This window comes from Thalassophryne amazonica, chromosome 2 (genome assembly GCF_902500255.1).
Source record: "Thalassophryne amazonica chromosome 2, fThaAma1.1, whole genome shotgun sequence".
Lineage (NCBI taxonomy): Eukaryota > Metazoa > Chordata > Actinopteri > Batrachoidiformes > Batrachoididae > Thalassophryne > Thalassophryne amazonica.
The window spans coordinates 35347866-35364367 of NC_047104.1; the positions used below are offsets into that span (position 1 = coordinate 35347866).

The 16502-nt window shown below is 40.5% G+C and overlaps 1 protein-coding gene across 1 annotated transcript in view; it reads right to left on the reverse strand.

Moving 5' to 3' along the window:
- Positions 1–7011: 7011 nt before the first annotated feature.
- The window catches only part of ankdd1a (ankyrin repeat and death domain containing 1A), a 132437-nt gene continuing 122946 nt past the window's right edge, over positions 7012–16502 (reverse strand). Inside the window, exon 16 of the mRNA XM_034184889.1 lies at positions 7012–7656. Within this exon, the coding sequence (XP_034040780.1) occupies positions 7595–7656 (62 nt within the window). The 3' untranslated portion in view covers positions 7012–7594. The remainder of the gene's footprint in view (positions 7657–16502) is intronic.

The window sequence follows — 16502 nt, forward strand, 5'->3', positions numbered from 1 at the left end:
CTATCGAGTTTATTGGCGGATTGCAACCCGACACTGTGCATTACCGCCACCAACTGTTAGGGTGTTGAGCATTAATGGCATCCGACCATCGATTTCTATTTAGTCCGCTAGATGGTGGCTGCACCGTGAGTTGTTGGCAAGCAGCGTCTCGTGTGTGCCTTAATAAAAATTTAAAAAAAATCACATGAACATGAATATAACTATTCACACCCTTTGCTCAATACTTTGTTGACGCACCTTTGGCAGCAGTTACAAGTCTCAAGTCTTCCTGCATATGATGCCATTCCTCTTTGCAGCACCTCTCAAGCTCCACCAGGTTGGATGATGAGCATCAGTGCACAGCTATTTTCAGATCTCTCCAGAGATATTCAATCAGATTCAGGTCTAGGCTCTGGCTGGGCCACTCAATGACATTCACAGAGCTGTCTTAAAGCCACTCCTTTGATATCTTGGCTGTGTGCTTAGGGTCAATGTCCTGCTGAAAGATGACCCATCAACCCAATCTGAGCGCTTTGAGCAGATTTTCATCCAGGAGTCTCTGTACATTGCTGCATTCATCTTTCCCTCAATCCTGACTAGTCTCACAGTTTCTGCCACTGAAAAAACATTCCATAGCATGATGGTGCCACCACCATGCTTCACTGTATGGATGGTGCCTGGTTTCCTCCAAATGATGCCTGGCATTCAGACCAAAGAGTTCAATCTTTGTCTCATCAGACCAGAGAATTTTGTTTCTCATGGTCAAAGTTTTTCAGGTGTCTTTTTCCAAAATCCAGGTGGGCTGTCATGTGCTATTTACTAAGGAGTGGCTTGTCTGTCCACTCTACCATACAGGCCTGATTGATGGACTGCTGCAGAGATGGTTGTCCTTCTGAAAGGTTCTTCTCTCTCCACAGAGGAATGCTGGAGCTCTGACAGAGTGACCACCAGGTTCTTGGTCACCTCCCTAAGGCCGTTCTCCCCTGATTGCTCAGTTTAGACAGGCAGGCATCTTTAAGAAGAGTCCTGGTGGATCCAAACTTCTATTTATAGATGATGGAGGTCACTGTGCTCATTGGGACCTTAAAAGCAGCAGAAATGTTTCTGTACCCTTCCCACGATTTGTGCCTCAAGACAACCCTGTCTCGGAGGTCTTCAGACAATTGACTTTTGACTTCAGGTTTGGTGTGTGCTCTGTTGAGGCAAAAAAGGACTTTAGACTGTCTGAGGCTGTTTGTGGAAATGATAAATCAAGAAACTGACAGATTAAATAACAGGCTTTTAATTCAAGGCCTTGAAGTCCAATATCAGAACAGCAGGATTTTGAACAAGGGTGTGCAAAGCAACTTCTGAAAAGTGCTCTTATTGTACATTCACATGAATACATCTCAGTTTTTCCCATGAAAACTCTGCTGAACAATGAATGTTATCACAGTTTATGCTAGGAAAGGGAAAAGGGAGGACATCAGGCAGAAACAGTGTGTTTCCCAGCTGCCACATTACATGGAGGCATGTTAAGACAGGGTTACGAGTTTAGATGCAAAAGATTTAGGCAGGCTATCTGTAAGGCAAAAATGAATATTATGATATGAGAGATGGCAGCTCTGACATGCACTGTCAGGTGTGACAGGCAAAAGAAAAATGCTTAAAATGGTCGAGTGTCAAGAGGGGTGTTGTTGTGGTGGTGGTGGGGGGGTCTAGGGGGAGAAGGTGAAGGGTTTTAGTCATGCTAATGCTCCCCAGAACCATTTTCTGCAGTGAATTTGCAAGCAGAGATGGGAGCATGGAGGGAGCTGTTTATACAATATTTACAAGCTGGACAAAATCTATCATTATGTGCCACCAACTTCTGTGCCATGTGTGAATCTTCTCCAGAACTGGAGAGGTAGTAACAAAGAAAAGGAACAGACTCAAACCTAACACCACTGAAATTATCCTGATTTCACATTAAAAACCTTTGAAGCCCCCAAATCTCCTTCATTTTGTACAACTATTTTCAACAGTGCCTAGTTGCACGGGCATTTCACAATTTCTATCTCTATTACAGTATTTTACAATGGCACAATCACATTATAACAAGTATTTTATTTATGTCTTAAAACGAAAATCTAGTAAAAAATTTCAAGAAGCGCATAGAACCTTTATAGTTTAACATATATAACTGCCTGTTTCCTTGTTCCGTGCAAGTGCTATGTTAAAGATTGGCCACCAGATGTCACCATATTTATTGTATCAAATACTTTGAAACAGCCATTTCAACACAGTTGCTTCATATTGATTCAGTGGTTCAAAACACTTTTGTTTCTCCATCACTAATAATTAGCAATAAGTGACCACTAGTTATTACAGCATGTGCGCGGATAGACTTACATTCATTCATACTTTGATGTGTTGCTACCCGGAACATTAAGTAACCTGCGTCATCCTTCAAACAGTAACTTATTGAAGAAAGAAGCAGAGAGCAACTCACATAACATCCAATCCCATGAAGACTGTTTAGCCGTCAGTGTTCCTGGCATCAAAATCACCAGTTTTATCAGCTTTCTATTATGTCTTTCCAAAGATTTTGACTCATTTGCTTCGGTTACAACATCTAACACGCGCCTTCAAAACACAGATTTACACACACGCAAAACACTTTGGCAGAAATTTAAAAATGCATAAATATGCAAAAATGTACAGTTCTCACATGCCTGACTGTCAACTGTGGTACCTTATATGAAGACAGATATGTGCTTTTCCAAATCATGTCAAATCAACTGAATTTACTTCAGGTGGACAATTTAGGTATAAAACATCTCAAGGAGGATCAGTGGAAATAGGATGCGCCCAAGCGCAATTTTGAGCTTCATGGCAAAGGCTGTGAACACTTCTGTACATGTGATTTCTTTGTTTTTGGATTTTTAATAAACTGCCACCCCCCCGAAAAAAAACCAAAAACTTTTTTCCACCTTTTCATAAGGAAGTGGCTGTTCGCCACGGCAAGACTCTGGTGACTAGTTGTATAAACAAACATACTGGATTAAATGAGAGTTATGGATACGGCCACCGTTCAAATAGGGTCAGCCTTTTGCCACCAGTGTCTTGCCGTGCGAATACTGAAATGACAGTTACGGACACGGCCGGAAAAAAAAAAAAATCAAAATCGAAAAATATTAAAGGAGTTATGACATCTTGAATGCAGTATGTTTGTTTATACAAGTAGTTCCAAGTTTTGCCACCAGAGTCTTGCCATGCGAATAGCCAAATGAGAGTTATGGACACGGCGGCCGTGCGAATAGCCACGGCCTTTTCATAATGGTGTATTGCGTGTAGAATTTTGAGGAAAAAATTAATTTAATCCATTTTGGAATAAGGCTGTGACATAACAAAATGTGGGAAAAAAAGTGAAGCACTGTGAATACTTTATGGATGCCATGTACTTGTTTAGTGATTCTGACTTACACCGAGCTCCCATTGCAGATTTCTGGCCCAATTTGCAATTTGTTACACAGCAAATTTGTTTGAAATTTGTTTGAAACAAGTTCAACTTTTCCCATCTGTCTAACCAATGTAAAACAAAGGCAAACACAAGTGTTACTTATAACCACCATGCATCCATACAGCATGCATGGCCTATATGACACAAGTATTTTTATTTAGCTTTTGTGTGACTGTTGTAAAAGCTGATGACAGCACAGTGAGACTGTCTTGCTGAAAATTTGTCTAATGCTCAAGTGAAAAAAAAAATGGTCCCGATGGTCACTATTAAAATAACATTTCTAAACCAGTTGACAGAACAACCCAAACAACAATGTCAATTACAAAACTTTACAACAAAGTCAATTACAAAACTTTACATTAACATTTGTAAAACCTTATTTTGCTGTGCTGCAAAAACAGGCAGGAGAATTTGTATTTCTTTAGATTTTTTTTTTTTTTTAAATACACCATAAAGCGCCTTGTCACCAATCCTGTTTGTGATATTCATGGACAAGATATCGAGGTGTAGTCGGGTGAAGGAGGGTCTCATCACTACTTTTTGCAGATGATGTGGTCCTGTTGGCTTCATCGGCCTGTGACCTCCAGCACTCACTGGATCGGTTTCCAGCCAAATGTGAAGAGGCTGGGATGAGGATCAGTACCTCTAAATCTGAGACCATGGTTCTCAGTAGGAAAGCAATGGATTGCCTATTCCAGGTAGGGAACGTGGTCTGGCCCCGAGTAAAGGAGTTCAAGCACCTCGGGGTCTTGTTCACAAGTGAGGGTACAATAGAGCGTGATATTGGTCTGGCCTGACAATCGGTGCAACAGGGGTAGTATTGCATTCGCTCTACCATACTGTTGTGAAGGAAAGGGAGCTGAGCCAAAAGGAGAAGCTCTCAATCTACTGGTCAAACTTCATTCCTACTCTCACCTATGGTCATGAGGGTTGGGTCATGACCGAAAGAGACTAGATCACGGGGCCGAAATAGGCTTCCTTAGGAGGGTGGCTGGGTCTCGCTTAGAGATAGGGGTGAGAAGCTTGGCCCTTCATGAGGAGATTAGAGTAGAGCCACTGCTCCTTTGCGTGGAAAGGAGCCAGCTGAGGTGGTTCAGGCATCTGGTAAGGATGCCTTCTGAGCGCCTCCCTAGGGAGGTATTCCAGGCACATCCATCTGGGAGCTGAGCCCAGGGAAGACCCAGAACTAGGTAGAGAGAGATTATATCTCCCACTGGCCTAGGAATGCCTCAGAATCTCCCAGTCAGAGGTGGTTAATGTGACCTGGGAAAGGGACCTTTGGGGACCTCCGCTGTAGTTGTTGTTCCCGCTACCCGATCCCGGATAAGCAGATGAAGATGAGATGAGCTGACCATAAAGAGTATGCCAAGAGAAGTTACTGAGTTTTCATAGAACAGAGGGAGAAACTTGCTCGCACTGTGGCTCAGCACTCTCGCGCACTTCATCATAACAATCCCACTAGCTGTGTTCCCACCTGGATACTGTGCTTTGTGCACTGGATCCTGCATATATAAAATAATTACTTCAAAGCTTATTAATCATTTTCTGTCAGAGTTGGCTGTTGAAAACACCTCTAATGGCTTACAGAATCACAGAGGACTGTTTCATCTGCATCTTTTTTTTAATGCGTGACAGAGATTTTGAACATTTCAAAATTTTGTTTGCGCACTTACACAAAGCTGTGCACAGTTTACAACAGTTTACAATGGTTTGGGACGAGTTTACTCTCCTGTACGACAGAGTGCGTGCAAGTGTGCAGATCAAAGTCATGCAAGTGTCAGGGCACCATAAGTTGCATTTACTAATGCAGTCTTTCCCAATCCTGGTTTTGGGACCCAACATAGCATCCTCTCCAGATGCCTGAACCACCTCAGCTGGCTCCTTGTGATGCAAAGAAGCACTGTCTCTACTCAAGAGTCCCTCCCTGTTATCCAAGCTTCTCACCGTCCCTGAGTGTAAGCCCAGTCACTACCCAAAACCTGTGACCATAGATAGGAGTGTAACTGACTAGTAAATTGAGAGTTTAACCTTCCAGACCAGCTTTCTCCACCACAATGGTCCGGTACAGTGTCTCATGATGTCAGATGCAGCACTGCTCAGTCTGTCAATCTTGCACTCCAATTTACTCCCACTCGTGAAAAGATTACAAGATACTTGAGCCCTCCACCTGAAGCAATAACTCTCTGCTGAACCAGAGGTGACAGTCCACTCTTCTCCGAAAGAGGACCATGGTGTCATATATGGAGGTATTGACCCTCATCCTTGATGCTTCACACTCATCCTCAAACCTGCCTCATGCACATCGGAGGTCACTGTCTGACAGGGCTACTATGCTGAGTCTTCCAATTCCCTCAAATATATGATGTGTGACCTCCGGTAACAGGTTTGAAGACTTGTACAAACCACACTTTTAAAGGCAAAAGAGATATTTTATATGCACCTTCCCATATCCAACAGACCTTTCCCAGGCTACTTGTCTCCTTGGACAAGACTCTTCTTCTGAATTGTATGTAAATGGATACCAGCCTTGCCTGGGGACGTAACCTGCACTGGACTGGTGTCCCATCTAGGATGAGTTATAGCCCTAGAAAGCCTCCGGACCCCTATAGCACTTAATTCTTCACATATACAAGGTGCAGTATACTGCCTGGAATCAGGTGAATTGTGTCAGACATTAAACATCAAATACAGAAAGAAACTATCACCTTTTTTTGGTAGAGTACAAGTTTGTTTCAATATAACTGCATATATATATATATATATATATATATATATATATATATATATATATATATATATATGACAGTAGTGTTCAGAATAATAGTAGTGCTATGTGACTAAAAAGATTAATCCAGGTTTTGAGTATATTTCTTATTGTTACATGGAAAACAAGGTACCAGTAGATTCAGTAGATTCTCACAAAACCAACAAGATCAAGCATTCATGATAGGCACACTCTTAAGGCTATGAAATTAGAAAAGGGGGTGTTCACAATAATAGTAGCATCTGCTGTTGATGCTACAAACTCAAAACTATTATGTTCAAACTGCTTTTTTAGCAATCCTGTGAATCACTAAACTAGTATTTAGTTGTATAACCACAGTTTTTCATGATTTCTTCATCATCCGGAGGAGCTGGGGGAGGTGTGTGTGGATCGGGAGGTCTGGGCGGCTTTGCTTGAGCTGCTGCCCCGCGACCCGACTCCGGATAAAGCGGAAGAAAATGGATGGATGGGTGGATGGAAAAATACAAAACATCATCTTAGTGCTTCACCTCAGGGAGCTTTGGCAGCTGCAGTCTGCTGGCACGCTCTGACAGAGAAGCCAGAAAATCTATTAACTGAATCAGATTTCTTAATAGCAGCATTCTGAATACCTGATGCACTCTAGCTGTTAAAAGTAAGATGACATGAATTGATTTATTTCATCTGCTGCCCAAAACATGCCTATGACTATTTAAGAGAACAAACAAAAATGTAACTGAAATTAAGAAGGTGAATCCTACCCCTTTGGGCTGTACTTTGTGCTTAGACTTCAAATTGTGAAAATAGCAGAAAGGAATCAGAAATGCCCCAAATACATTTGAACAATACTTTTTACACTGGGTTCCAAATGCACCCAATCGTCCAGATAGCAGGAACAACACAACATAAAAAAAAAACCTGAGCAGCAGCATGGATCCAGTTGCCTTTGTAAGATGAAATCACATCACGATCTAAGCAGAAAGAATGTCAGCAGTCAGACACCTAGTCCAGGTGCAGCCTCTGACAGCTGGTACCAATGGTGTATTCTGGATTAGCTGGAGCAGCAGCTCAGGTCGTGTAAAACCAGCCGAGCACACTGAGAGGAACACTTACCCAGTTCACCTGTCATCAGGACATGTTCACTGCGTGTGTGAAAAGAACAAATCATATAATTGACATCAACTTTTAGCAGGTATTCCACAGGTTTCTCACATTATAGCCAAGGTAAGACTGTGAGTCCCATCTAAACATTCTGCGTGTGTCAATGTAACTGGGGCGTGATGCTGACTGTGTAAATGTTGGTCAGTGGTTCAGTCTGCAGAAAAAAGCAGATCTCTGGTATGAAGGGAACCTTAGATCTGGAATGCCGTCCTAAGTCAGTGCCACTCTTGTCACATTGCAGAGCACATTTTGGTTGAGTTGGTTTCTGCGTTCGCTTTCTGCCGAATGCACTCTGGAAGATTAAAGAGAAAAAAAAAAGGAAACATCATGTTGCCATGTAATCAAACAACTGCCATGCCACAGTCATTTTTTTCCCCAAATGCCAGGATGTTGACGGTAGACATGCTCAAAATCACTTCAAAATGATGGAAAAATGAAAATATATCCACTGCAGTAAATCTTTTGTGATGGAAAACATAAATTAAACTGGTCCACTGACCTACATGTAATCAACAAAAACTATTGATCAAAATATCAAAAGTCCAGTTACCTCTCCTTGAAGATGTCAAACTTTTGTTATTTTCCTTCCTGTATTATTATTATTTTCCTTTCCCATGTGGTGCGTCAACACTGTGTGAAGTCTGACTGAAATCTACCAAACAGTTTAGGAGTTGCTGCGTTTAAAAGATTGAAGAAAGACAAAGGACATACAGGTTGATTCTTACATACCGCCAAATTTGTGTGTGCAAGCGGTATTATAATAATAATAATTTTAAAACGTAAACTTACTAGCAGCACATACTGCAACCAAAAGCAACATTCCAGCAGATCTGGATCTCTACTAGAGATTCACACCAATCCACTTTCTATTAAGATATACGCATAACTGGTTCAAAAACAATTCAAATCTTCTTATCTTGAAATGTTAAAGTGCTGATAGTGAATATGTACATTTTCACAGAGATCACTGTCAAATCTACTGTTTGGTTCCAGTTAAACAATATCTCCATCAGCTTTAATCAAAAATGACTTCTGTGCAATTCTACAAACAGTGGGGACATAAAACAGAATATCTGGAAGATGGTTGATGTGTGTGATCCAGGTGTTATTTCTGCATAGTCATCATAATTAACCTGATAAGCATCATTAAATAGTCATTATTCAAAAGTCCTACCAAAAATAAAAGTAATGGCATGTCATCAAATGTGCAGCTGTTGTTTCAAATGAGCAGGAAAACAAACCAGTTAAAATATTAAAAAAATATGATAAAAACTATAATATAACCTGAAAAAAAGAGCTTTCTGGACAGGAGCCACAGGACAGTGTCTCAAACAACAGATCCGTGCACCTGACACAGCAGGCAGTATTTGGTGTGCAGCGGGCTCCCCGATGGAGCCTCCCCCGTCGAAGTGCACTCTCCACTTCCGTGTCCCCGTTCTTCAGTCGCCGTCACACATCGAAGCCCTGCCCCACTCATACACTCTACCAATCACTTCATGCCACACACCCTCAAACCAGCCAATCAAAACTCACCAGGTGGTACACTTGCAATTCATTTCATGCTTACTCTTCTGATCCAAATCGGATATTATTACTGACAGCAGAAACACGATTAACCCGGTGCAAAATCTTACATGAATGTAACTATACGGTTTACATCAAACAGGAAAGATGCACACATTTTCTTCCTTAATACCCCTGATTTCACAAGGCTACATCCTCCCCTTGCTGAAAAGGTTGATGTCCCCATCAACTCACCGGGTAACAAAGCCAAAATAACCCGGTTATCCCGAGTTTTCCTCACCACATTGCTGACATAATGCCATAGGGTTACACCCAGTGGTGGGCACAGATAACCAAAAAATTAACTTCGATAACAGATAATCAGATAACTGAAAAGTTATCTTTGATAAAGATAAAATGATAAACCACCCAAAAATGTATCAGAAGTTACCGATAACCGATAAATTCGAGAACTGTCTCTGGTACATTTGCAACTACTAACAAACTGAATTTGAGTTTTAACACCACGATCGCTTCTGGTAGCATCAAAAGCGACAAAAGACCTAAACAATGAGCCTGCACTTATGTCTTTGAACATCTTGCCCCCTGCTGGAAGCTCTTGTTTACTACATGGCTCCCAGCACAGAAGCAAACTGACAGCAGCCACAAAGCCCAGCTCTCTACCAATCACAACGCTCCAGTCAAGCGGAGGTTTTGGAAAATAAAGCCCTGCTGAGTTATGGTTTGGTGTATAAATAAAATGAATACTGATAGAATAACTCCATTAATGTAAATTCTGTCATTTGTGCAAAGTTAAAATATAACATATATCTTTTAATATTGAATAATGCACTAATTCTGAAGTTTTGTAAAAAACACAGACAGATCGTAAAGGATTCTGGGTAAAATGTGCCTCTTCTGCTAAACACTGTTTGGTTGAGTCATTCATTATGTAAACCAACACGTTAATGTGCCTTGTGTCGTGTGTTGGTGTTTACAGATAAATGTCCTTTTGTAAATATTCAATTTTTTTATTTGTAAAAACAGGCATTTTTAGCCCTGGAAGTATCATCGCAAAATGTTTTGCATGTGGAGAGAATGTGCACTCATTTTATGATATTGTGCGCTCATTTTATTATACTGTGCGCACGTTTTATGATGTTGTGCGCACGTTTTATTACATTGTGCACACGTTTTATTACATTGTGCACACGTTTTACTATATTGTAAACTGTGCACTCAATATTGTCTTGACACATAAATGTTGGCTATTCGCTCTATTGACGTTTCAAATCCCGCAAAACCTCAGAGAGGTCGCCGCGCTGCGAGATCTCAGTAACACTGAGAACTGCATTGAGACGCTCTAATCACGCTGCACTTTAACCGCTGCACACAGACAACACCATTAACATCGCAGCATAAAACTATTTTTATATTGTGCCTAAAACTCTCGTGAATATACAACCCCTGGCAAAAATTATGGAATCACCGGCCTCGGAGGATGTTCATTCAGTTGTTTAATTTTGTAGAAAAAAAGCAGATCACAGACATGACACAAAACTAAAGTCATTTCAAATGGCAACTTTCTGGCTTTAAGAAAGACTATAAGAAATCAAGAAAAAAAGAATGTGGCAGTCAGTAACGGTTACTTTTTTAGACCAAGCAGAGGAAAAAAATATGGAATCACTCAATTCTGAGGAAAAAATTATGGAATCACCCTGTAAATTTTCATCCCCAAAACTAACATCTGCATCATATCAGATCTGCTCGTTAGTCTGCATCTAAAAAGGAGTGAACACACCTTGGAGAGCTGTTGCACCAAGTGGACTGACATGAATCATGGCTCCAACACGAGAGATGTCAATTGAAACAAAGGAGAGGATTATCAAACTCTTAAAAGAGGGTAAATCATCACGCTGTTGCAAAAGATGTTGGTTGTTCACAGTCAGCTGTGTCTAAACTCTGGACCAAATACAAACAACATGGGAAGGTTGTTAAAGGCAAACATACTGGTAGACCAAGGAAGACATCAAGCGTCAAGACAGAAAAACTTAAAGCAATATGTCTCAAAAATCGAAAAATGTACAACAAAAGAAATGAGGAACGAATGGGAGGAAACTGGAGTCAACGTCTGTGACCGAACTGTAAGAAACCGCCTAAAGGAAATGGGATTTACATACAGAAAAGCTAAACGAAAGGCATCATTAACACCTAAACAGAAAAAAACAAGGTTACAATGGGCTAAGGAAAAGCAATTGTGGACTGTGGATGACTGGATGAAAGTCATATTCAGTGATGAATCTCGAATCTGCATTGGGCAAGGTGATGATGCTGGAACTTTTGTTTGGTGCCGTTCCAATGAGATTTATAAAGATGACTGCCTGAAGAGAACATGTAAATTTTCACAGTCATTGATGATATGGGGCTGCATGTCAGGTAAAGGCACTGGGGAGATGGCTGTTATTACATCATCAATAAATGCACAAGTTTATGTTGATATTTTGGACAATTGAAAGGATGTTTGGGGATGATGAAATAATTTTTCAAGATGATAATGCATCTTGCCATAGAGCAAAAACTGCAAAAACATTCCTTGCAAAAAGACACATAGGGTCAGTGTCATGGCATAGGGTCAGTGTCAATGAGCAGATCTGATTTGATGCAGGTGTTAATTTGGGGGATGAAAATTTACAGGGTGATTCCATAATTTTTTCCTCAGAATTGAGTGATTCCATATTTTTTTCCTCTGCCTGGTCTAAAAAAGCAACCGTTACTGACTGCCACAATTTTTTTTTTCCTGATTTCTTATAGTGTTTCTTAAAGCCAGAAAGTTGCCATTTGAAATGACTTTAGTTTTGTGTCATGTCTGTGATCTGCTTTTTTTCTACAAAATTAAACAACTGAATGAACATCCTCTGAGGCCGGTGATTCCATAATTTTGCCAGGGGTTGTATTCTCTAGGTTTTTAGATGTTGTTATTGCGTTGATTTTATGTAAACATGCGAGAATCACAGGCTGTCTCTGTTATTTTCAATGGGAGCTGCTGTGAGCTATGCTCGCTTTCTCATCATGTTGTTCTGGGGGAACGTGAAGTTTGCTCCTTAACGTCTTGATTACTGTTCTTTACAACACTGTTTGTCCTCTTTGTATGAGACTAATATATATAATATGTCTGAAATTTGGTTTGCGTTTATTAAATTCCACACAGATTAAACGTAACAGACACGGATTATTTGTTATAATTGTTTTAGCAAGTTTACAGGGTCTCATGCAGCAGTCTCTTATTAACGCGAAGAAAAGCATTAAAAAAATACATTTTTTTAGTAATATTCATTTACAACTGTCATCGTGTTGATTCTCTATATGTTGTTTGACTGCAGCGACTCTCTGGCACGCAAGGGATTATGGGATACGTCAATAGGGGAAATGAACATTACTGGCCAGTAGATGGCAGTAGAGACCTTGAAAACTTGCCAAAACAAAATTCCAGATAATCCATCCATTTAAGATGCGTGGAATTTAATAAACGCAGACACAATAACGTCTATAAACCCAGAGAATATATTCACGAGAGCTTTAGGCACTAGAGTTTAATGCTGTTGTCCATAGAGCCTGATCAGAGTGTTTCAAATGCATTTCTCATGTCGTGAACATACTGAGATTACCCTATCCTACCCATAATGCACTGCTGGGCACAGCATATATCCACACTAAAACCTTAAAAATTAGCGCATTACTTTAACCCCTTAACGCCTGAATTTATATAGCTGTATATAAAAAAAATGTTTGTGTGTGTTTTTGCCATAAGTAGATGGTAAATAATGTTGAGATTATTAATTTCACTTTTGCACAAAAAAATAAATAGTAATTTTGGTATTTTGGTAATAATTTATGTTATAATGTTATAGTAATAATAATGGTATGTTACAAATTTACGACAACAGGCATACTGGTCAATTTGGTATGTTGCATATTTGAGTCAAATATTGTAGCATATATGCGACAATAGGTGTTAAGGGGTTAAAACTAAATCATATATCTGATATTTTCACTTTATAAAACTTCAGACATGACATTAATTTAAATAACTTGTCTGAAATTAGTTTGGTTAATAGTTGAACCATAAGTTAAAAATGTATGCCTCTGGATGACTTGGGTGATATTGCCCGTGTTTCAGTAGGGGTTAGTTTTTTGGGGGGGACCAATTCTCCTTTGTCTGCAGAGGATAGAGCGGTTTCTTCTTAAGGCAGCTCTTCTCTGTTTTGCAGAAGGTAGAACTACACATCAGCTACGAAACATTTAACAGGTAGGTGCTCAACTGATTTTAAGTTTTATAAATATTTGTAGCTGTTCAGCTTTATTTACCACGTTATCGGTCTAAAAATTATCAGACAAAAATTTATTGCAAGATAATTAGTCCGATAATGGTTTTTAAAGTTATCTAAAAAGATAATCCGATAATGAAAACATTATCTTTGATAATTATCAGTTATCGGATTATCAGAACTGTGCCCACCACTGGTGACACCACAGGGTTTTACAGGGATGTTCCCGGGGGTCTTGATAGGTTCCACTTCCGACCCACACTCCCGGGCTGAGAATGGTCACCGGCTGATCCGGCGGCTTCCCAAGCTCCTCATAACCCAAATGAACTATGGAACGAATGGCCCTCCTGGGACGCATGAGGCCAGCTTCCGCCTCCACTTACAGAGGTGAGTCTAAACCGGCTGCCCCTTCATCCTCTTTGGGACTAACCTAGGAAGACAAATCTGAATCTCCACTAGAGCCTACCGTTGGCTCAACCAGATCAGAAACCATACTACCATGGTCAGGGACCTGCACAGGATCAAGTGCATTATTAGGCTGAAATAATCATACAAGCAAGTGGGTCACCACCCAGTCCCAATCCTCAACCAACACTCTAGGCCTGGATACTGCCTCATACTTGGAATCAGAGGACCGGTCCTCTCCATCCATAGCTACCTTCCCCGGACCATTCTTGCACGGCCACTGCACTCAAGTGACTACTCCTTGTTAGCACTCCCCCTCACTATCATCTGCCAGCAGTCTCACAAGGTAATGAATCAGTAGCAAATGATTTTGATGGACCATCTTCTCTATCCCCAAACCTCTCTCCGGTTTGATCTTATACACCAGTAAGTTGGGTAACTTGTTCACGATCTGGTACAGCCACAGTTTCCATTTACCCTTTAACTTGTGCTGTCCTGTAACCCCAAGGTTCCTCAACAATATCCGATCACCTTTATCCAAAACTTGCTCTCGGACACACTGATCATAGGCTCTTTTATTACGCTGATGGTTCTGGTCGGCTGCATCGGTACCCAACTTGTAAGCGTTCTCAAGATCACGCTTTAACTGACTGACTTACTGCTGAAATGACAGATTTTGACCTTTCATCTAATACCAAAACAGATGTCAATAGGCAAATGGGATTCCCTACCAAACATCAACAGGTACTTCAAGTAACCAGTTGCTTCATTTTGGGAACAGTTGTAAGCATGCACTAACTGACTGATCTTTTGACTCCATTTCCTCTGATACCTAGGCTCCAAGGTTCCCAACATTGATAACAATGTACAATTGAATCTCTCAGGTTGTAGATCTTCCTGCGGATGGTATGGACAGGTTCAAGACTTACAGACCAAAAGCGTTCTCAGCAGGTCCTTGATCGGCTCACTCTCAAAGTCCCTCCCTTGATCTAAATAAATGCGTGCCGGGAATCCGTAATGCACAAAATACCTCTCACACAGGATTTTTGCCACGGTAGCTGTCATCTGATCCTTTGCGGGAAAAGCTTGAGCATACTGGGTAAAACCAAAATGTTAGCATAACCTTGAGAATCAGGTTTGAGGGACAGAAAATCAATACAGACAAGATCTAAAGGGTCTTGACTGGAAATCTGGTTCAAATTAGCTGCTCGTTGAGGAAGGGCATTACAAGTAACGTATCAACCACAATTCCTCACATATAGCTACCATTAATTAATGCTTCGATCTTAAATATGATCAATCTATCTTTATTAGTTGGCTATGTACCACAGGCTTTTAAGGTGGCAGTAATTAAACCATTACTTAAAAAGCCATCACTTGACCCAGCTATCTTAGCTAATTATAGGCCAATCTCCAACCTTCCTTTTCTCTCAAAAATTCTTGAAAGGGTAGTTGTAAAACAGCTAACTGATCATCTGCAGAGGAATGGTCTATTTGAAGAGTTTCACTCAGGGTTTAGAATTCATCATAGTACAGAAACAGCATTAGTGAAGGTTACAAATGATCTTCTTATGGCCTCAGACAGTGGACTCATCTCTGTGCTTGTTCTGTTAGACCTCAGTGCTGCTTTTGATATTGTTGACCATAAAATTTTATTACAGAGATTAGAGCATGCCACAGGTATTAAAGGCACTGCGCTGCGGTGGTTTGAATCATATTTATCTAATAGATTACAATTTGTTCATGTAAATGGGGAATCTTCTTCACAGACTAAGGTTAATTATGGAGTTCCACAAGGTTCTGTGCTAGGACCAATTTTATTCACTTTATACATGCTTCCCTTAGGCAGTATTATTAGACAGCATTGCTTAAATTTTCATTGTTACGCAGATGATACCCAGCTTTATCTATCCATGAAGTCAGAGGACACACACCAATTAGCTAAACTGCAGGATTGTCTTACAGACATAAAGACATGGATGACCTCTAATTTCCTGCTTTTAAACTCAGATAAAACTGAAGTTATTGTACTTGGCCCCACAAATCTTAGAAACATGGTGTCTAACCAGATCCTTACTCTGGATGGCATTACCCTGACCTCTAGTAATACTGTGAGAAATCTTGGAGTCATTTTTGATCAGGATATGTCATTCAATGTGCATATTAAACAAATATGTAGGACTGCTTTTTTGCATTTGCACAATATCTCTAAAATTAGAAAGGTCTTGTCTCAGAGTGATGCTGAAAAACTAATTCATGCATTTATTTCCTCTAGGCTGGACTACTGTAATTCATTACTATCAGGTTGTCCTAAACGTTCCCTGAAAAGCCTTCTGTTAATTCAAAATGCTGCAGCTAGAGTACTGACGGGGACTAGAAGGAGAGAGCATATTTCACCCATATTGGCTTCTCTTCACTGGCTTCCTGTTAATTCTAGAATAGAATTTAAAATTCTTCTTCTTACTTATAAGGCTTTGAATAATCAGGTCCCATCTTATTTTAGGGACCTCATAGTACCATATCACCCCAATAGAGCGCTTCGCTGTCAGACTGCAGGCTTACTTGTAGTTCCTAGGGTTTGTAAGAGTAGAATGGGAGGCAGAGCCTTCAGCTTTCAGGCTCCTCTCCTCTGGAACCAGCTCCCAATTCGGATCAGGGAGACAGACACCCTCTCTACTTTTAAGATTAGGCTTAAAACTTTCCTTTTTGCTAAAGCTTATAGTTAGGGCTGGATCAGGTGACCCTGAACCATCCCTTAGTTATGCTGCTATAGACTTAGACTGCTGGGGGGTTCCCATGATGCACTGAGTGTTTCTTTCTCTTTTTGCTCTGTATGCACCACTCTGCATTTAATCATTAGTGATTGATCTCTACTCCCCTCCACAGCATGTCTTTTTCCTGGTTC